Here is a 22,686-nt window from a genome sequence, read left to right on the forward strand (position 1 = left end):
CGATTCTCCAGGCTGCAATGGAGGCAGTGAGTGCACACCTGCCCTGCAAGTGGCCGACTCCAACACGCACACTGCAGCTGCAGGCTTGCCCTGTGAGCTCACTGCTGGCACCTTTCTCTGGCTCAGTCGCCTCCAACTCCCCCCAGACCTCTCCTCCCACCCCCGCCCCCCTACCAAACTCCCACCTTTGGTTTCCAGCTCCTACCAAGGGCTTCACAGGAACAAGAAAGGCATTCTTCATTCTAACCTGGCAGTGTCAGTGGAGGTCTGCAGCCTCCCCCCACCCCCCCGCCGCCCCTCAGGTTACATCGCTCCTTAGCCCGAGGAACTGGCGCTGGGTCCGAGGTGCAGACACAGAGTGTCATTTCCAAAGTCCTGGAAACGCTGGGAAGGGTTTGTGTTCATCTGAAGTTGTCAGGGCTGCTGGGAAATATTCCATCTGCTTATTTCGGTGAGGGAAGAGGACAAGTCCCGAGCAGAGGAAGAAGCGAATTAAAGGGGCAAGGGGTGAGCGGTGGCTGTCACCAGAAGCCCCGTCCAGACACACAGTCTTGGCCCTCTGGATCTGTGTTCCCAGGGGTGACTGGGCAGGGTAGGGGTCCCCAGGCAGACTGGCCCCTGTGGGGTCTGAGGACAGTACTGTGGGCTACACTCTGCCCACCTGGCCTCCTTTCCCCACCCCTCTCCTTCACAGGACCAGGGCAAAATGAGCTTTGGAATCTGCTAGAACTAGGGTGAAATCCAGGCTCTGCTCGTGACCATGGTGCGACCTAGGGCAGGTTAACCTCTCTCTCAGTCTTGTTTTATTTAATCTGCTAAAACTGTGAAAATAATATAAACTTGTTGACTTTTTAAAAAATCTGTAAAAAAAAAATAAATGAATAAAAAATAAAAAATCTGTAAAGTTATAAAAATTAAGATCTGTCTTGGATGGTTTGGGGTCACAGCCCCTAGCCCAGGGCAGGTGTGCTGTGGGCATTCAGGAGGTGGTCACCTCTACCATAGTCAGGTTGCATGGATCAGAAACTATAGAGGTCATGAGTGAAGTGCAGCCTTGCAATTCAGCTCAGCTTCTGCAAGTATGCGTGGCATATTTAATGCTCTTTATAATGATTACTATGCCCCCCATCAGGCAAAAAATGGTACAGAATGATGTAAGTAACTATAATTACTCTACAGAGTCAAGTGAAGTTTCTGCAGCCTTTCTTCTATGTGTTAGTTCTTCAGGATTCATAAACTATCCAAGGAGACAGTTTTCCCTGACGTCAGACATAATGTAATCCTCATGATAATCCCACAAAAAAAAAAAAAAAAGAAAGAAAAAGAAAAGACAAAGGCTGGAAAGAGATTTGACTTCTCAGGAGCCAGGTTCCCTCTCTAAAAGGATTCAGTCAGGTCCCCCAACCCCTTCGTCCAGCAGTATGTGCCAGGTCCTGGGCTAGGCACTAGGGCTGGTGAAACAAACCAATCAAGGCCTTGACCTTAAAAGGACTCAGCCCAGGAGGAGGCAGCGGACAAGCCAACCAGCATCTGGAGTGCACTGATGCCGGAGCAGAGCCAGACAGGAGGGGCGCAGGGCTACACAGATGGCACTCGTGATTCAGCCTTCGTGACGGTTGTCAGGGGTTGGAATGGCTTCCCCAAAGAAGTGATACTTCGCTGAGGGTGGAAGAGGTAGAAGTTACCCAGATGGGCGTAAGGGGTGGTGGGAAAGAGCTGTGTTCTAGAAGCAGGGCGTGGCCTGGTCACCCAGAGACACTGTGCAGGTGGCAGGCTCAAGATGTCAGGCAGGGATGGAAGATGGGTTTGCTGGAGTGGGTAGGCGTCCCATCACAGAGCTGTCTTCTGCTGATGGTACCCAGTCCCTCCTACTAGCCCCTGAGGGTCACACGAATGTTCATTCAGCTCTCCAGCCTCAATGACTAGTTCTGTACTGGTGCCCTGCAGAAACTCTCTGTATGCTTGTTGAATGGGTCACATTTTACAAAGTTTACTTCAACTTCCGGTTTCTGACAAGACAGTAGACTGAACTCAGGCAGACCTCTTTCCCAACACAAACATGTAGAAAAGATGGACAAGATACTCCAAAAGAATCATCTAAGTGTATGACTGGAGGAGAAGGGGATGACAGAGGATGAGATGGTTGGATGGCATCACCAACTTGATGGTCTTGAGTTTGAACAAGCTCTGGGAGTTGGTGATGGACAGGGAGGCCTGGCGTGCTGCAGTCCATGGGGTCTCAAAGAGTTGGACACGACTGAGCGACTGAACTGACTTAAGTGTATTAATAAGCATGAAAGAAAGGAGGGAAAATGGCCAGTTACTTGAAATGAAGAGGAAACTAAGTCAAAGTGGTAATTATTACCACAGCAAAGGGGAGCTGGGAGTATAATACCCTGATACAGTTACAGGAGCGAAGGTTTTAATGCCCACAGGAGGGAGCATTCCAGCATCTGGCTGGAAGCTGGAACTGAGAGGCCCACAGAAAGCCAGGACCCAGGAAGGGTTGCTGGTCTTCAAACAGGGATCAGGAAGCCCTCTTTCCCAGCCCAGAGGACCATCTGTAGGTGGAGCAGAGGGGAGGCGCTCCTTTCTGGGGTGGGGATCCCAAGCAAGCCTGGACCGCCTATGGGTATGGAGGCTGAATGCATACCACCCAGCTTCTGGGAATCCTAAACCAAGAGGTAATGTCAAACTGGCAAGACCTATGGAACTCTCGAGGTCCCAGCAAAATAAACACCAAATCGACAAAAGGACACACGCACAACCCAGGAATGTATGGGACTCTCACAGAGAACACAATCCCCACTAAAGATGACCTGAGAAAATGAAACAAACCACGTGAGGAAATGAACCCCCCTATGGTAGGGACCTGACAGAAGCAGAAGATATTAAGAAGAGGTGGCAAGAATACACAGAAGAACTGTACAAAAAAGATCTTCATGACCCAGATAATCATGATGGTGTGATCACTCACCTAGAGCCAGACATCCTGGAATGTGAAGTCAAGTGGGCCTTAGAAAGCATCACTGAGAACAAAGCTAGTGGAGGTGATGGAGCTCCAGTTGAGCTATTTCAAATCCTCAAAGATGATGCTGTGAAAGTGCTGCACTCAATATGCCAGCAAATTTGGAAAACTCAGCAGTGGCCACAGGACTGGAAAAGGTTAGTTTTCATTCCAATCCCTAAGAAAGGCAATGCCAAAGAATGCTCAAACTGCTGCACAATTGCACTCATCTCACACACTAGTAAAGTACTGCTCAAAATTCTCCAAGCCAGGCTTCAGCAATACGTGAACCGTGAACTTCCAGATGTTCAAGCTGGTTTTAGAAAAGGAAGAGGAACCAGAGATCAAATTGCCAACATCCGCTGGATCATCGAAAAAGCAAAAGAGTTCCAGAAAAACATCTATTTCTGCTTTGTTGACTATGCCAAAGCCTTTGACTGTGTGGCTCACAGTAAACTGTGGAAAATTCTAAAAGAGACAGGAATACCAGACCACGTGACCTGCCTCTTAAGAAACCTATATGCAGGTCAGGAAGCAACAGTTAGAACTGGACATGGAACAACAGACTGATTCCAAATAGGAAAAGGAGTACGTCAAGGCTGTATATTGTCACCCTGCTTATTTAACTTATATGCAGAGTACATCATGAGAAACGCTGGGCTGCAAGAAGCACAAGCTGGAACCAAGATTGCCGGGAGAAATATCAATAATCTCAGATATGCACATGACACCACCCTTATGGCAGAAAGTGAAGAGGAACTAAAAAGCCTCTTGATGAAAGTGAAGGAGGAGAGTGAAAAAGTTGGCTTAAAGCTCAACATTCAGGAAACAAAGATCATGGCATCTGGTCCCATCACTTCATGGGAAATAGATGGGGAAACAGTGGAAACAGTGTCAGACTTTATATTCTTTTGGGCTCCACAATCACTGCAGATGGTGATTGCACCCATGAAATTAAAAGATGCTTACTCCTTGGAAGGAAAGTTATGACCAACCTAGATAGTATATTAAAAAGCAGAGACATTACTTTGCCAACAAAGGTCCATCTAGTCAAGACTATGGTTATTCCAGTGGTCATGTATGGATGTGAGAGTTGGACTATGAAGAAAGCTGAGCGCCGAAAAATTGATGCTTTTGAACTGTGGTGTTGGAGAGGACTCTTGAGAGTCCCTTGGACTGCAAGGAGATCCAACCAGTCCATCCTAAAGGAGATCAGTCCTGGGTGTTCACTGGAAGGACTGATGCTGAAGCTGAAACTCCAATACTTTGGCCACCTCATGCGAAGAATTGGAGATGGCTGGATGGCATCACCGACTTGATGGACATGAGTTTGAGTAAACTCCGGGAGTTGGTGATGGACAGGGAGGCCTGGCGTGCTGCAATTCACGGGGTCACAAAGAGTCAGACACGACTGAGCGACTGAACTGAAGTGAACTGAAAGCCAAGTCATCAGAGACCACGTTTGGGAGAACAGGTACTCTTAGAAGTAGAAATAAGTGAACAATCAGAAAGGGGTTATAAAATAAGTATAATCAAAATAACTAGAACATATGCAAGGAAGAGAAATAGTGAAAAACTAGGACACACAAAAAGAACAGGGGGAAAAATAGGCTGATTTTTAAAAAGCTCCAAATATAACACCTAAAAATTAAAAATAAAAAACTAAACACTCAAATCAGAATGGAGTATCCAAGAGCACACTACAAACAGCTACTAGGAGAGTAGTGGACTTCCCAGGTGGTGCTAGTGGTAAAGAACCTGCCTGCCAATGCAGGAGATGTAACAGACGTGGGTTCCATCCCTGAGTCAGGAAGATCCTGTGGAGAAGGAAATAGCAACCCACTCCAGTATCCTTGCCTGGGAAATCCAGTGGACAGAGGAACCTGACAGGCTGCAGTACACAGGGTTGCAAAAGTGTTGGAAATGACCTAGCAACTGAACAACCACCACCTTGAAGTCATGGGCCAGGCCTGATTCATCTTTGTCTCCGTAGCACCTCTCACACACACATACTGCCTGGAGTAGGGGCTTACTAAATGTTGAACTGAATTCTCATGAATCACTTGTTCACCTTTTGACGCCTGTTTCTTGCTCTAGGAAGAGATCTCCAAAACCCAGTTTGAGGAACATGACTGGATCAGCTCTGGCTTCACTGGATTTCATACTAAAGGTAGGTGAAGTTTCTCCAACAGAGAAAAAGAAGGTTGTCTGCAGGTATATGGGCTGTGAAGGGCGGTGGGGAGACAGGCCTCACACCCCTTAGATGCAGATTTGAACAGCCTTGGGAGGCTGGCAGAATAATTGGAGGAGAAGGCTTTACTAATCTAACCTGAAAAAGGCAGCTTCTTTACCCTAATGATCTCAGAACTTTAAGAATGTTTATCTGGGGACTTCCCTGGTGGTCCAGTGGCTAAGACTCCATGCTTCCAATGCAGATTTGATCCCTGGTCAGGGAACTAGATCCCACATGTCACCACTGAAGATCCCATATGCTGCAACTAAGACCTGGTGCAGCCAAATAAATGAATATTGTAAAGCAAAACTTAAAAAAAAAAAAAAAAAGAATATTTACCTGAGAACTGTGCCCTCCAAAGTCTAAGTCCCACCAGAGATGGACAAGTCCAAGGTCCTGTTCTCCCTGGAGCCCAGAGGGCGAAAGGAGCTTCTTCATGGAGAAGGAGAATGGCATGACGTGGAGTCATGGATCGGGGCTACTAGGATGTTCCAGGAAAGAACGTGGATACAAGAGTTCAGGAAGCAGAAAAGCAGAGTGCCTATTTTCAAAGCTATTCCATCTGATGGCAAAGACCACTAGGGAGAACGCGAGAGCCTCAGTACTTACTCAGAAAAACTCCTTTGCTGACGGATTGCATTTGGCAGTGATAAATACTAAAATGATTACAAATTATATTGCAGGGAATACCCAGATAAAAGTAGGAGTTTCAATAATTAATTGTACCCAACTAATATTCAGGTGGGGCTTCCCTTGTGGCTTAGCAGTAAAGAATCTGCCTGCATTGCAGGAGAGCTGGATTTGATCCTTGGGTCTAAGATCCCTTAGAGAAGGGAATGGCTACCAACTCCACTATTCTTGCCTGGGAAAGCCCACGGACCGAGAAGCCTGGTGGGCTACAGTCCACAGGGTCACAGAAAGAGTCGGACAAGACTGACCAATTAAAACAATAATATTCACTAATTTCTTTTGTACGTAGAACCTTATTTCTCTGCTGCTGTTGCCTTCATTTTTTTGGCCAAGACAACATGAAATGTTGTCTAAGCCCCCCTTAGAGGCTGGGCTGAAATCTCACTTCCTAAACACCATTGTTGAGATTCAGGCAGTCGAGGAATTGTCCCTGAAAGTGAACAGAGAACCACAGACAGGGCAGAGCCAGGGGAGAGAGAAGAATGTCTCAGCCAAGTTCAGGGGGTTCTCCACGCTTGACTTCAAGGTCACAGCGGGAAGAGGAGTCTAGTCTGCCTTCGGACAGAGTGCTCATGGACAGAGACCTGCAAGAGGCATGTGCACCAGTCTCTGCCCCAATCAGTACTCTGCAAGCTGCCGTCACAGTTCACAGAGGCAGCCCTGCTGGCACTGGGAAAACAGAAGGGAAGTCATGAGATGATTTTTCTGTTTGGGAAGGAGAGGGCATCAACACTTACTGTAGGCACTCTATGTGCTAGGCCGGCGACAATGTCACCCCATTGAATCCCCATGACAATCATGCCAGAAAAGTATCATTAATCCCATTGCTCTTAAGAGATGAAAAAACTTGAGGCTCAGGGAGGTTAGAAAAGCTGTCCACAGGTTGAGAATGAACCCCAAGGCTGCCTCTAAGAGGATCAAGAGAAAACCGTAGAGGGGGCCACCAAGGCATCTATCACACTTCCTGAGATCATGGCTCCTACCCAGTTTCCTACACAAAGGCTTTCTCTTACAGGTCTTCAGTCAAAGCTTATCAATACTCACAACTCCTACATTCTCTCCTACATTGCTTTGTCTGATAACATGCTAGTTATCAGAATCGGGGACTAGGTCAAGAAACAAAGCTGGCTCTTCTCTCTGATCAGCTTCAATGACAATGTAAGTTGTTGTCACCAGACCTCGGAACTGCTCAGACACAGACTTCAAGCTACTGCCCTTCTCCAACTGAACAGAAACTCTGTCAACCTTATTTCCAAAGAGCAGAGAGTCAGGCCATGAACCTGACACTATTGTGTTACTGGGGCCACAGTCTGTCATGTGAAGGGGTGCCTTCTGACATGATGGCCTAGAAATCCTGCAGCTGTTTTCCAGAAACAGAGCCATCCAAGAAGAGTGATGGTGTTAAAGGATGCTTGGTCAACTTTCCTGAACGACTGATTTGGTGGGAATTGTGGGTACACAATAGCTTAGGATAGCATTCTCCTAAGGATAAATTACAAATGAATAACACCTTGAAAGTAATCTGAATGGAGATTTGGTCTTGAAGGCACTCAGTAACCCATCTGCCACCAATAACAGAGCAAGAGTTCTTGAGGAAGATGCAAGTTTTCTTCTAGAAGGTTCCATTGGCATGTGCCTGTTTGATCCTTACACTGGGTAAAACAAACCAGCTTGGATACTTAAACAATTAGTCCTCACATCCAGGTTGGGACTATTCTTGTTGTCACTGAGTTGCACCTTGGGATAACAGCTGTCTTTCATCTATTTTCTTCCCAGAGTTAATGTGATAATGTTGACTCTGCCTCACTCAGCTGTGGCAAGTGACCTTAAACAAGTTACTTACATTCCCTAGACTTCAGTTTCTGCAAATACAATAGTAATAGAAGAAAATTCTTCAGGTTATCATGAGAATTAAATGAGATAACACTTAATTACAGTACTATCCCTTGACTAGTCCGCCTAGTCAAAGCTATGGTTTTTCCAGCAGTCACATATGGATGTGAGAGTTGGACTATAAAGAAAGCTGAGTGTTGAAGAATTGATGTTTTTGAACTGTGGTGTTGGAGAAGACTCTTGAGAGGCCCTTGGACATCAAAGAGATCAACCAGTCCAACCTAAAGGAAATGAGTCCTGAATATTCACTGGAAGATCTGATGCTGAAGCTGAAACTCCAATACTTTGGCCACCTGATGGGAAGAACTGACTCATTGGAAAAGACCCTGATGCTGGGAAAGATTGAAGGCAGGAGGAGAAGGGGATGACAGAGGATGAGATGGTTGGATGGCATCACTGACTCAATGGACATGAGTGTGAGTAAGCTCTGGGAGTTGGTGATGGACAGGGAAGCCTGGCGTGCTGCAGTTCATGGGGTGGCAAAGAATCCGAGACCCCTGAGCAACAGAACTGACTGATCCCTTGACTGTGATACACACAGTAGGTGCTCAATGGCAGCTGCCTTCACCATTCATCACGGTCATCGTCTTCTTCAGGGCACACCCCTCACCTCACTCATCACCACTTTCACTGTCCCACAGACAATCATTCACAGTCAAGGAGGCAGTCTGTGATGAAGAAAAGAGGTGTATAAAACTATGCCAGGAACCATCTTTGTAATAAGGTCACCAACTTAAACCTCTGTAGGTACCCACGAATGGCCAATCTCTAAAATTCCCAAGGTAAGGAGAAGGGACACATTGAGAAATTGGGATTGACATTTCCACACTACTATATATAAAATAGATAACTGACAAGAACCTACTATATAGCACAGGGAGCTCTGCTCATTACTCTGTCATGACTTATATGGGAAAAGAATCTAAAAAAAGAGTGGATGTATGTATATGGGAAAACTGATTCACTTTGTTGAACAGCAGAAACTAACACAACATTGTAAATCAACTATATTCCAATCAAAATTATTAAAAACAATTGAAAACAAATTCACAAGGCAGGCAGACTATCACAACAAACTCCTATAAATAGTATAGTCAGACTGAACTACAACATAAGTCACACAGTGAACCCAATAAGCAAGCACATGACTGCAGATGAAGTAGGGGTGGGGGGTCAAGAAGAGCTGGAGCCTGGAAAGGAAGGTTTGCTTTGGAATATATTGGGATGGCCAAAAACCTCGTTCGGGTTTTCCCGTAAGCCCTGCACGAATCTTTCGGCCAAGCCAATACTCCTAACACATTACCTCTGCTCTGACACAAGTATTTTCACATCCTATACAGAAGGGCAAAAGAGATTTTACAGGAGAAATACTTTTGTGCCAGCTATTTTCTAGTACATTCACAAAAAGTGTGACTGCCTCCCTGAGGATCTCTTAGTCAGGGAAGCCGCGTATATGGAAGCCAGGGGTGCTACCTCCACAGGACGGGGTCAGGCGACACATTCTCCCACAGAGTGGCTTACTTGTTGCTGTCTCGGTACTCGTAGACATGACATCCTTGAGGCAACCCAGTCTCATGGTCCAAAGTGAAAGCAAGCTTTAGCTGCATAAAGAGAGAAGGGAAAAACGAGTACATTTTAGGCAGTGACAGCTGAAATGAAAAACAACAACAAGAAAACAAGCAAAATCACTTTTCCTCAAGAGGACGTGTTGTGGAGAACCTGGCCTGCCCACCCTGGGAAGAGCCTGTAACCTTCAGGGACACGGGTGTCAAGGAGAATTGTCACCAGGACTCAAGTTCTCCATTCAGCGAGCAACAACTTTTATTAAAGCCCCTACTTGGTGCCAGACTCTGAGTGAGCCGATGGGGAAACAGCAGAGAACAGTAGCAGAGAGGATCTTATGCTTTAGTAGAGGAGACAGACATCCATTACATAAACATGCTGATGAATGGAAAAAACATTTATACATATAATATATATATATATGAAACTTTAAATAGGTTCTCTGAAGAAGGAAAAGAAACCTCCTGTGTTTCTAGAGGGGTAAATAACTTGACCTAGACTGGGAATGTGGGAAGGCGGAGGGGAGAAGAGGGCCCTCCTTGGCAGAGCCCTGGGTGCAGGACTTGCAGGAGCTGAAGGATGGATTGGGGGCAGGGGGGGTATGTTGAGCAATGATGCTGGAGAGGAAGGCCAGGGCAGGGTACGCAGGGCCTTCTGAGTCATATTGGAATTTCTGACCTTTACCTTATCTAGCAAAGGGAAGCCTCTGACATGTTTTAAGAAAGGGTACATGACACGACCAAAGTTACATTTTAGCAGGATCCCTTTGTCTATCACGTAGAGAAAAGACCGCAGGGGAGAGAGAAGTGGGAGCTCCTGTGGCAGGTGACTGAGCAGTGCAGGTGATTGGTGATAGGGCTGGAGCAGAGGGCAGGTGGGTGAGATGAAGAGAAACAGACAATGTGAGATCTTGAGAATGCACAGAATATGCTGATGGATTCAGTGCTGGAGAATGTGAGGACAGAAAACAGGAAGTCGAGGATGGTTCAAGTTTTTGATGTAAACAACCAGGAAGGTGGTGGTTCCACTGCTGAGCTGGAGGACTGAACGCAGGGATGGGCAGACAGTCCAACGTCTGATTTTGGCCATGTTGACTTGGAGGCGCTCCTTAGCTTTTTCCTGATTAGGGAAGATCAGGAACAAGGATTCTGGTGATGGTGTCTTGGTTTCTTTCCGGATTCTGAGGGGAGTGCTCAGGTGTGGCTGAGAAGCCAGAGCTCTGTGAGTTGTGTCTGCCCTGCTGGGGCCCAGACGGCTAGGGCAGCTCTAACAATTCCAAATGCAGAGCCAGTTATCAGATTTACAAATTTCCTGGGTTTAAACATCACCAGGGAGGGAATTCCCTGGAGGTCCAGTGGTTAGAACTTGGTGATTTTACTGTGATGGTCTGGGGTTCAATCTAAGATCCTGCAAGCCACACAATGTGGCCAAAATAATTCAATTAAACTTAAAAAAATCACCAGGGAAATTTTTAACTAAAATTAACTGCACATTAGGAGGATATATTATTATAACTTTTCTTTTTTAACTGCAAGGCTGCTGACACAACTACTGATCTGCATCATTAGATTCTGGATGCCTTTCCTCTTCCTTAGAGGGACATGAGCCTGTAGGAATGGCCTGTCCTCTCACTGACCCAGATGAAAATAAAAAAGCAGAAACAAGCCCTGTTTCACTAGCATGGAGCCAGGAACTTCGAGTCAAAGGCATGTTTTCCCCACAGAGCACCACTTGGATCTTCCCAGCCCTCTTTCAGTAAAACAGAAAACAGTTATTTACAAATATCTGTTAATTATAACCCCCCTTTTTTTTCTTTACTTTCCTTTTTGTAGCTAAATTCAGGTCTCTATACATTTAGTCCATTTCAAAGACTCTACTGCTTAGAAATTTTCAAATCCTTTGATTCAGTGTTCAAGTTACAAATTTATGACTCGGAAAAGTATCATAAATGTAGGAGGAGAGAGTTTTCTTTTAAAAAACTATTTACTTCAGTATTATTTATTGGAAAGACTCTGAAAAACCAGATATAGCAGAATAGTTAAATAAACCATACTAGAGACAGGTGCAGAATAGCATACGGCTGTTAAATGGTTTATAAAGAATTTTTATAAAAATTCTTTAATAAAATATTTTACTTTATTGGAAGATAAATAAAACTGGGAAAATATTTGGGTTAGATGAAAAGAAGCAAGATGCATATTTGATCACATACCCCCAAAAAAGTACATTAAAAAAAAAAAACACAGACGGCATAGGAGACTGGAAGGAACAATGTCAAAATGGCAACAGCAATTGTTGTTGTTGTTCAGTTGCTCATTCATGTCCGACTCTTTGTGACCCCCCAGGACTGCAGCATGCCAGGCTTCCCTGTCCTTCACCACCTCCAGGAGCTTGCTCAAACTCATGTCCATTGAGTCGGTGATGCCATCCAATCATCTTGAACACTGTCATCCCTTCTCTCCTACCTTCTATCTTTCCCAACATCAGGGTCTTTTCCAATAAGTTGGCTCTTCTCATCAGGTGACCAAAGTACTGGAGCTTCAGCTTCAGCATCAGTCTTTCCAATGAATATTCAGGGTTGATTTCCTTGAGGACTGACTGGTTTGATCTCCTTGCTGTCCAAAAACCTCTCAAGACTGCAACAGTGATGGCTTGACTTTCTTTGCATTTTCCAAAGTCTTTATGAGAAACATGATGAGATAAAATCTGTTGTCCTTAGTCACAGAGAAAAATTGGAAAATGTAATTTTTAATCCAAATCTCTGACCCAACCACTAATGCTGAAGAAGCTGAAGCTGAACCGTTCTATTATGATCTACAAGACGTTCTAGAATTAACACCCGAAAAAGATGTCCTTTTTGTTATAGGGGGCTGGAATGCAAAAGTAGGAAGTCAAGAGATACCTGGAGTAACAGGCAAGTTTGGCCTTGGAGTACAAAATGAAGCAGGGCAAAGGCTAATAGAGTTTGACCAAGAGAATGCATTGGTCATAGCAAACACCCTCTTCCAACAACACAAGAGACGACTTTACTCATGGACATTACCAGATGGCCAATTCAGAAATCAGATTGATTATATTATTTGCAGCTGAATATGGAGAAGCTCTATACAGTCAGCAAAAACAAGACTGGGAACTGACTATGGCACAGATCATGAACTCTTTATTGCCAAATTCAGACTTAAACTGAAGAAAGTAGGGAAAACCACCAGACCACTCAGTTCAGTTCAGCTCAGTCACTCAGTCGTGTCCAACTCTTTGCAACCCCATGAACTGCAGCACGCCAGGCCTCCCTGTCCATCACCAACTCCCGGAGCCTACCCAAACTCATGTCTATTGAGTCAGTGATGCCATCCAACCATCTCATCCTCTGTTGGCCCCTTCTCCTCCTGCCCTCAGTCTTTCCCAGCATCAGGTCTTTTCAACTGGGTCAGCTCTTCGCATGAGGTGGCCAAAGTATTGGAGTTTCAGCTTCAACATCAGTCCTTCCAATGAACACCCAGGATTATCTCCTTTAGGATGGACTGGTTAGATCTCCATGCAGTCCAAGGGACTCTCAAGAGTCTTCTCCAACACCACAGTTCAAAAGCATCAATTCTTCGGCGCTCAGCTTTCTTTATAGTCCAACTTTCACATCCATACATGACTACTGGATTTGAAATCCCTTATGATTATACAGTGGAAGTGACAAATAGATTCAAGTTCAAGGGATTAGTTCTGATAGACAGAGTGCCGGAAGAACGATGGATGAAGGTTTGTGACACTGTACAGAGAAGGCAGTGATCAAGACCATCTCCAAGTAAAAGAAATGCAAAAAGGCAAAATGGTTATGTGAGGAGGTTTTACAAATAGCTGAGAAAAGAAGAGAAGCTAAAGGGAAAGGAGAAAAGGAAAGATATACCCATCTGAATGCAGAGTTTCAAAGACTAGCAAGGAGAGATAAGAAAACCTTCCTCGGTGATCAGTGCAAAGAAATAGAGGAAAACAATAGAATGGGAAAGACTAGAGATCTCTTCAGAAAATTAGAGATACCAAGGGAACATTCATGCAAAGATGGGCACCATAAAGGACAGAAATGGTATGGACCTAACAGAAGCTGAATATATTAAGAAGAGCTGGCAAGAATACACAGAAGAACTGCACAAAAAAGATATTCAAGACCCGGATAATAACGATGGTGTAATCACTCACCTAGAGTCAGAAATCCCGGAATTCGAAGTTAAGTGGGCCTCAGGAAGCATCGCTACGAACAAAGCTAGTGGAGGTGATGGAATTCCAGTTGAGCTATTTCAAATCCTCAATGATGATGCTGTGAACATGCTGCACTCAATATGCCAGCAAATTTGGAAAACTCAGCAGTGGCCACAGGACTGGAAAAGGTCAGTTTTCATTCCAATCCCAAAGGAAGGCAAAGCCAAAAATGTTCAAATTACTCCACAATTGCATTCATTTCACACGCTAGCAAAGTACTGCTCAAAATTCTCCAAGCGAATACATGAACCGAGTACATACTCCAAACAGTACATAATCCAAGCTGGATTTAGAAAAGGCAGAGGAACCAGAGACCAAATTGCCAACATCCACTGGATCACAGAAAAAGCAAGAGAGTTGCAGAGAAACATCTACTTCCACTGTATTGACTACACCAAAGCCTTTGACTGTGTGGCTCACAACAAACTCTGGAAAATTCTTACAGAGATGTGAATACCAAACCACCTTACCTGCTTCCTAAGAAATCTGTATGCAGGTCAAAGCAACAGTTAGAACAAGACATGGAACAACTGGCTGGTTCCAAACTGGGAAAGGAGTACATCAAGGCTATATATTGTCACCCTGCTTATTTAACTTACATGCAGATTATGTCATGAGAAATGCAGGGCTGGATGAAGCGCAAGCCCTTGATTCCAGGGCTGGAATCAAGATTGCTGGGAGAAATCTCAATAACCTCAGATATGCAGATGATACCACCCTTATTGAAGACAGAGAAGAGGAACTGAAGAGCCTCTTGATGAAAGTGAAAGAGGAGAGTGAAAATGCTGGCTTAAAACTCAACATTCAAAAAACGAAGATCATGGCATCTGGTCCCATCACTTCATGGCAAATAGATAGGGAAACAGTGAGAGATTTTACTTTCTTGGGCTCCAAAATCACTGCAGATGGTGACTGCAGACATGAAATTAAAAGACTCTTGCTACTTGGAAGAAAATCTATGACTAATCTAGATAGCATATTAAAAAGCAGAGACATTACTTTGCCAACAAAGGCCCATCTAGTCAAGGCTATAGTTTTTCCAGTAGTCATGTATGGATGTGAGAGTTGGACCATAAAGAAAGATGAGCGCCAAAGAATTGATGCTTTTGAACTGTGATATTGGAGAAGACTCTTGAGAGTCCCTTGGACAACAAGGACATCAAACAAGTCAATCCTAAGGAAATGAGTCCTGAATATTCATTGGAAGGACAGATGCCAAAGTTGAAACTCCAATACTTTGGCCACCTGATGCGAAGAACTGTCTCCTTGGAAAATACTCTGATGCTGGGAAAGACTGAAAGCAGGAGGAGAAGTGGAGGACAGAGGGTAAGATGGTTGGATGGCATCACTGACTCGATGGACACGAGTTCAAGCAAGCTCTGGGAGTTGGTGATAAGACAGGGAAGCCAGGCATGCTGCAGTCCATGGGGTCGCAAAGAGTTGGACCTGACTGAGTGACTGAACTGAACTGAATTCTTAATTAACAAACTACTTCTATACAATTCAATAATACGGTGAAGACTTCCCCTGATGGTCCAGTGGTTAAGAATCCATCTCCCAATGCAGGGGACATAGGTCTGATCCCTCATCTGGGAAGACTCCACATGCTGAGGAGCAACTAAGCCTGTGTGCCACGACTACCAAAGCCCAAGCACTCTAAAGCTCATGCTCTGCAATAAGAGAAGGCACTGCTATGCACTGCAACTAGAGAGTAGCCCCCACTTGCCTCAACTAGAGAAAGGCTGTGTGCAGCAATGAAGACCCAGGGCAGCCAAAATTAAAAAAAAAACAAAAACAAAAAACTCAATATGGTGAGTGAGTAGAGGTGGTGAGGGGAGGGGGGAGAGGAAACGGGGACAGAAGAGCACACATTTATTGAATGAAGAACTCCTATTTATTGAAATGCTACCAAGTAAAGGCTTTCCTTTATGCTGACCACAACTATTTGAATTCAGTATTACTATTTCCTTTTAACAGGTGAGGAACTTGTGGTGGAGAAAGGTAATTTGTCAAACCATAATTAGGATATCAACCAAACCTATGTTCTTTCCACCTTACCAAAATTATAGGGCTTGGTGATGGCCTGGATGTAAACTGAGAGAGACGGAGGTGTCAAAGACAACATCTGAGGTTCTTGGCTGTGGACAGTAGGGTAGGTGGTGCTGCTGGGCTGTGTGCTTAGTCGCTCAGTTGTGTCTGACCCCATGGACTGTAGCCCACCAGGCTCCTCTGTCCATGGGGATTCTCCAGACAAGAATACTGGAGTGGGTAGCCCTGCCCTCCTCCATGGGATCTCCCAACCCAGGGATCATATTTTGGTCTCCCTCACTGCAGGTGGATTCTTTGCCATCTGAGCCACCAGGGAAGCCCAAGAATACTGGAGTGGGTAGCTGTTCCCTTTGCCAGTGGATCTTCCCAACCCAGGAATTGAACCGCTGTCTCCTACATGGCAGGCAGATTCTTTACCAGCTGAGCCACCAGGGAAGCCCAGATGGTGTTGCTAGTTACTGTGGTAAGGAAGAATAACCGGGTCAGGAGTGCTGATTTTAAGATGCCTAATAGGCAACTTAGTGGAGATGACCAGAATGAACTGCATAAGTGATTCTGAATTTTACAAACAAGACTATTATCTGGAGGTTCAAATTTGGGAACCTTTGGGTGGAAAGGAAGATGGCACTCAAGCCATGGGAGTGGATGAAACTGTCCCGAGAGAGTATGTGGAGTAAAAATGAGGTTTTTGACAGCACAACTGTACTTGAGAGCTGGAAAATGGAGACTGAGAATGGGTAGCCTTGAGTTCTGAATTATGATGTCACAGAAGCCAAGGTGGCACATATCTTAAGAGGGGAGCAGTCAGAAGCATCAAATTCTGCTAAGAGGTCAAGGAAGACAGGAACATGCCAAGAGCTTGTTGGATTTAGCAACAAGAACTCTCAGGACATTTTGGACAAGCTGACTTTGGTGGGAGCAGAGACCAGGGTGTGATGGGTTGAAAGACGAGTAAGCAGCATGTGAGGAAATGGGGATCTTGAGGTGTGTTAACTCAGCACATTAGACAGTGGCAGGAAGAGCCAAGACGAATGGAACAGAATCAGGTTGAATAATAGGAGATGGAATTGAAGATGAGTGTATTGTAAGATGACAGGGACTTGTACATGTGCAGATGTGAAGGAGGGAAGATCCCCCTGGAGAAGGAAATGGCTACCCACTCCAGTATTCTTGCCTGGAGAATCCCAGGGCCAGAGGAGCCTGGACATGGGGGTTGCAAAGAGTCAGACACAACTCAGCAACTAACACTAACTACTAGTATGAAGAAGGCACTATAGAGGAAGGAACTGAAGACATAGGAGAGAGATAAGAGTCAAGATGTCTTAGATGATTGAGGCATGGGAAGTCAACAGACAAGTGGAAGACGCTTTCTCCAGTGTAGCAGCAGGGAAGGCAGGGTGGTGATGAAGATTTATCTAGGGATTTGGGGAGGGGGGGAATGGGGAAATGGTGGTGGTTTGGAATGTTTCAACCTGATGATGATAATTTTCTAAGAATTAGGAGGCTGAATTATCTGCAAGAATCAGAGGGTTTGGTGAGAGTGGGAAGGGAAGTTGGAGGAAGAATCAGAGTGTTTGGTGAGAGAGGGAACGGAAGTTGGAGGAACTGCAAGTCTGAAATGGCTTCTTTGGAGAGTAAGAAAGACAGCTGACTAAGGGAGAGCATGATGACTGCCAGGGAGCATTAAGGGTCTAGCTGAGGTCACGGGGTCACAAGTTACTGTAGCAACCATCCCCTTGGGGGATTTTTTTTCTAGCAACCTAGACACTGGCATGAAGAAAGTTAGGTTGGTGCAGAGCTGAGATATTTGCCCAGAAAGATCTGGGGGAAGAATATGTCTGAGGGATCAAGGGAGTTTGTTGTTGCTGTTCAATCGCTCAGTCGTGTCTGACTCTTTGTGACCCCATGGACTGCAGCACACCAGGCTTCCCTGTCCTTCACCACCTCCCGGAGCTCGCTCAAACTTGTGTCCATTTGAGTCGGTGATGCCATCCAAGCATCTCATCCTCTGTCACCCCTTCTCCTCCTGCCCTCTATCTGAGGGATCAAGGGAGCAGAGGTGCAATACTGGCAACAGATGGACCAGGGACTCTCTAGGGGCACAGGCAGGGGAAAAAAATGGAAAAGACTGATTGGAAGAAAAGATAAGAGTCTGGGTGAAAGATGTCCTGTATGGAGCTAATACTTTTTGAATGTGTCCTCTGTCCCAGGCACCTTTCATGCTTGGCTTTATTTAATGCTCTCGACAACCCTTCAAGGTTGGTTCCTATCCTCATGTTACAGAAGAGTTTAAGGGAATTAGCAAGTGACAGACTGAAGGTGGTCCACGTTGCTAACCACTGGGCCTCCTGGGTATCCATGAAGTCAAGGAGAGGATTTGTGAGACTCACTGGATGAGGGTTCAAGGGATCCTTCAGTATTTCTGCCTTAAGAATCCCATGAACAGTATGAAAAGGCAGAAAGATAGGACACTGAAAGATGAACTCCCCAGGTCGGTAGGTGCCCAATATGCTACTGGAGATCAGTGGAGAAATGACTCCAGAAAGAATGAAAAGACAGAGCCAAAGCAAAAACAACACCCAGCTGTGAATGTGACTGGTGATGGAAGCAAGGTCCAATGCTGTAAAGAGCAATATGGCATAGGAACCTGGAATGTTAGGTCTATGAATCAAGGCAAATTGGAAGTGATCAAACAGGAGATGGCAAAAGTGAACGTCGACATTTTAGCAATCAGCCAACTAAAATGGACTGGAATGGGTGAATTTAACTCAGATGACCATTATATCTACTACTGTGAGCAAGAATCCCTTAGAAGAAATGGAGTAGCCATCACAGTCAACAAAAGAGTCCGAAATGCAGTACTTGGGTGCAATCTCAAAAACGACAGAATCATCTCTGTTCGTTTCCAAGGCAAACCATTCAATATCACAGTAATCCAAGTCTACGCCCCCAACCAGCAACGCTAAAGAAGCTGAAGTTGAACAGTTCTATGAAACCTACAAGACCTTTTAGAATTAACCCCCAAAAAAGATGTCCTTTTTATTATAGCGGTCTGGAATGCAAAAGTAGGAAGTCAAGAAACACCTGGAGTAACAAGCAAATTTGGCCTTGGAGTACAGAATGAAGCAGGGCAAAGGCTAATAGGCTAATAGAGTTTTGTCAAGGGAATGCACTGGTCATAGCAAACACCCTCCTCCAGCAGCACAAGAGAAGACTCTACACATGGACATCACCAGATGGTCAACACCAAAATAAGACTGATTATATTCTTTGCAGCCAGAGATGGAAAAGCTCTATACAGTCAGCAAAAACAAGATTGGGAGCTGACTATGGCTCAGATTATGAACTCCTTATTGCCAAATTCAGACTTAAATTGAAGAAAGTAGGGAAAACCACTAGACCATTCAGGTATGACCTAAATCAAATCCCTTATGATACAGTGGAAGTGAGAAATAGATTTAAGGGACTAGATCTGATAGACAGAGTGCCTGATGAACTATGGACGAGGTTCATGACATTGTACAGGAGACTGGGAGCAAGACCATCCCCCAAAAAAAGAAATGCAAAAAAGCAAAATGGCTGTCTGAGGGGGCCTTACAAATAGCTAAGAATAGAAGAGAAGAGAAAAGCAAAGGAGAAAAGATACACCCATTTGAATGCAGAGTTCCAAAGAATAGCAAGGAGACATAAGAAAGCCTTCCTCAGTGATCAGTCCAAAGAAACAGAGGAAAACAATAGAATGGAAAGACTAGAGATCTCTTCAGAAAATTAGAGATACCAAGGGAACATTTCATGCAAAGATGGGCACCAGGAAGGACTGAAATGGTATGAACCTAATAGAAGCTGAAGATATTAAGAAGAGCTGGCAAGAATACATAGAAGAACTGCACAAAAAAGATCTTCAAGACCCAGATAATCATGATGGTGTGATCACCCACCTAGAGCCAGACATCCTGGAATGTGAAGTCAAGTGGGCCTTAGAAAGCATCACTGAGAACAAAGCTAGTGGAGGTGATGGAATTCCAGTTGAGCTATTTCAAATCCTCAAAGATGATGCTGTGAACATGCTGCACTCAATATGCCAGCACATTTGGAAAACTCAGCAGTGGCCACAGGACTGGAAAAGGTCAGGTTTCATTCCAATCCCTAAGAAAGGCAATGCCAGAGAATGCCCAAACTGCCACACAATAGCACTCATCTCACACGCTAGTAAAGTACTGCTGAAAATTCTCCAAGCCAGGCTTCAGCAATACATGAACCGTGAACTTCCAGATGTTCAAGCTGGTTTTAGAGAAGGCAGAGGAACCAGAGATCAAATTGCCAACATCCACTGGATCATCAAAAAAGCGAGAGAGTTCCAGAAAAACATCTATTTCTGCTTTATTGACTATGCCAAAGCCTTTGACTGCATGGATCACAATAAACTGTGGAAAATTCTGAAGGAGATGGGAATACCAGACCACCTGACCTGCCTCTTGAGAAACCTGTATGCAGGTCAGGAAGCAACAGTTAGAACTGGACATGGAACAACAGACTGGTTCCAAATAGGAAAAGGAGTACATCAAGGCTGTATATTGTCACCCTGCTTATTTAACTTATATGCAGAGTACATCATGAGAAACGCTGGGCTGGAGGAAGCACAAGCTGGAATCAAGATTGCTGGGAGAAATATCAATAACCTCAGATATGCAGATGACACCACCCTTATGGCAGGAAGTGAAAAAGAACTAAAGAGCCTCTTGATGAAAGTGAAATAGGAGAGTGAAAAAGTTGGCTTAAAGCTCAACATTCAGAAAACTAAGATCATGGCATTCGGTCCCATCACTTCATGGCAAATAGATGGAGAAACAGCGGAAACAGTGGCAGACTTAATTTTGGGGGGCTCCAAAATCACTGCAGATGGTAACTGCAGCCATGAAATTAAAAGATGCTTACTCCTTGGAAGAAAAGTTATGACCAACTTAGACAGCATATCAAAAAGCAGACATTACTTTGCCAACAAAGGTCCGTCTAGTCAAGCCTACAGTTTTCCAGTAGTCATGTATGGATGTGAGAGTTGGACTATAAAGAAAGCTGAGCACCGAAGAATTGATGCTTTTGAACTGTGGTGTTGGAGAAGACTCTTTAGAGTCACTTGGACTGCAAGGAGATCCAACCAGTTCATCCTAAAGGAAATCAGTCCTGAATATTCATTGGAAGGACTGATGCTGAAGCTGAAACTCCAATACTTTGGCCACCTGATGGGAAGAACTGACTCATTTGAAAAGACCCTGATGCTGGGAAAGATTGAAGGTAGGAGGAGAAAGGGACGGCAGAGGATGAGATGGTTGGATGGTATTACCAACTCAATGGATATGAGTTTGAGTAAACTCCGGGAGTTGGTGATGGACAGGGAAGCCTGGCTTCGTGCTGCAGTCCATGGGGTGGCAAGGAGTCAGACCCTACTGAGCGACTGAACTGAAGTGCATGAGGGAGTGGGAGGACTGGGGGCTGTGGTCAGAGAGTAGGTTGTATATGATCTTGGAGATGGAACAGTCAACCACAAGATCAAAGCAAAGGTCAAGAAATGGTCAGTCCAAGGTTGGCGGGGTTGGGAGTGGGGTGCTCCATGAGAGGTCGGATATCAATTCAGGATGATGACACGCTGTTTCCCAAATACACCAATCCACAAGGCATGTCCTGCAGGTGTCAGGTTGTGTGAGGGTGTGTAGGAACCTATTGTGTGCACAATTTTACATGAATGAATCAGTCCAACCGGTCCCTCTGAGGACATAGAAGCATGTCCAGCAGCCATTTCCTCCTTCCTCACGAAACTCTAGCTTCATTTGGGTACACCCTCCCACCCCATGCCAGGGGATTCAGAGGGAAGCAGATCCAATCTCCAGGGCTGGGCCTGGCAGTTCTAAGGTGACCTCGCACACCTTCCAGTAACTGATCAGGAACCTAAGCCAGTCAGTGCATGGCATTTCCTGGCCCTAGGAACAGGTTCAGGAACAGACATGTGATCCAGTGGAGGCCAATGTTTGCTGGGTGCTTCCGAGTGCGAAGGCCAGAACTGTTGCAACTCGCTTGCCACCAGCCCGAGGAGGAAGCCAGCTCAGGAAGGAAGAAGATTTAAAAAACCCGAGAAGAGCAGAGCCAGGGCCTTGACAAGAGCCGAGCCTGCTCCCTGCCAGCCTCCCAGGCCTCGGCTGCTCTTTGTAACCGCTCATTATTTCTCTCGAGGACACCGACACACTCCACTTCCCTGGCTCCGTTCACTCTAATCCACTCTCCATAATGCAGCTGAGTCATACTTCTAAACACTAGTCTGATGACACGGCCCTCTGTAAGGACCTTTATGGCTTCTCCTGCTGTCTGTATGTTGGAAGTACAGAAATGAATGAAACACAGTCCAGTCCTGGGGGTTGGTTGCCGCATAATCAAACGTGGACTCCAACCAAGGGTCGTTGTAGGGTGGCAAGTGCTGAGGTGGGTGTGCCCGCCGGGGAGGGCCTCAGGGCAAGGACGGCATCTTGGAGGAGAAGCTTGAGTTGGCCGGATGGGAAGAGCGCCCCGGTCTCCTGCCACAAGACTCCATGTGCTCCTTCCACACAGCACTGCTCACCACGAGCCTGGACGGTGCCAGGCACGTCATACCTCCAGGCCCTTCTGTTGCTTCCGGGGGAATCCTTCTGGTCTGTCCCAGCAACAACTCATGCATCCTTCAAGATTCTCTCTGAAAGAGTGTGGATCTTCCAGTTCCCTCCTCCGGAGACTGGAGGCATGCTGCTCTTCCCGAGGGCGTCCAAGGGATCAGGAGTGGGAGCTTTACCAGGTACCACGGGCACTCGATGCCCTAGCTCTGTCCACAGCACAGCTGGCATTCCCAATGCCCAAAGCCTGGCATTGAACTGCAGAGCAGAGGTTCAGAGCATCTTGTTTACCTGTCAACCACTAACTGCTCCGGTCATTGCGTTTACAGACACAGAATCACGCCCCCTCCAGGCTCCTGAAGTCACCC

General features: G+C 45.5%; 1 protein-coding gene across 3 annotated transcripts in view; it reads right to left on the reverse strand.

Annotated features, from left to right (window-relative positions):
* DIS3L2 (DIS3 like 3'-5' exoribonuclease 2) overlaps positions 1-22,686 on the reverse strand; it is a 364,225-nt gene that overhangs the window by 36,948 nt on the left and 304,591 nt on the right. For all 3 annotated transcript variants that reach the window (XM_065930351.1, XM_065930349.1, XM_065930352.1), the window contains one exon: positions 9,345-9,424. In XM_065930351.1, coding sequence (XP_065786423.1) covers positions 9,345-9,424 — 80 coding nt within the window. The remainder of the gene's footprint in view (positions 1-9,344; positions 9,425-22,686) is intronic.

Source organism: Muntiacus reevesi, chromosome 3, assembly GCF_963930625.1.
Source record: "Muntiacus reevesi chromosome 3, mMunRee1.1, whole genome shotgun sequence".
In the NCBI taxonomy this organism is placed as follows: Eukaryota; Metazoa; Chordata; class Mammalia; order Artiodactyla; family Cervidae; genus Muntiacus; species Muntiacus reevesi.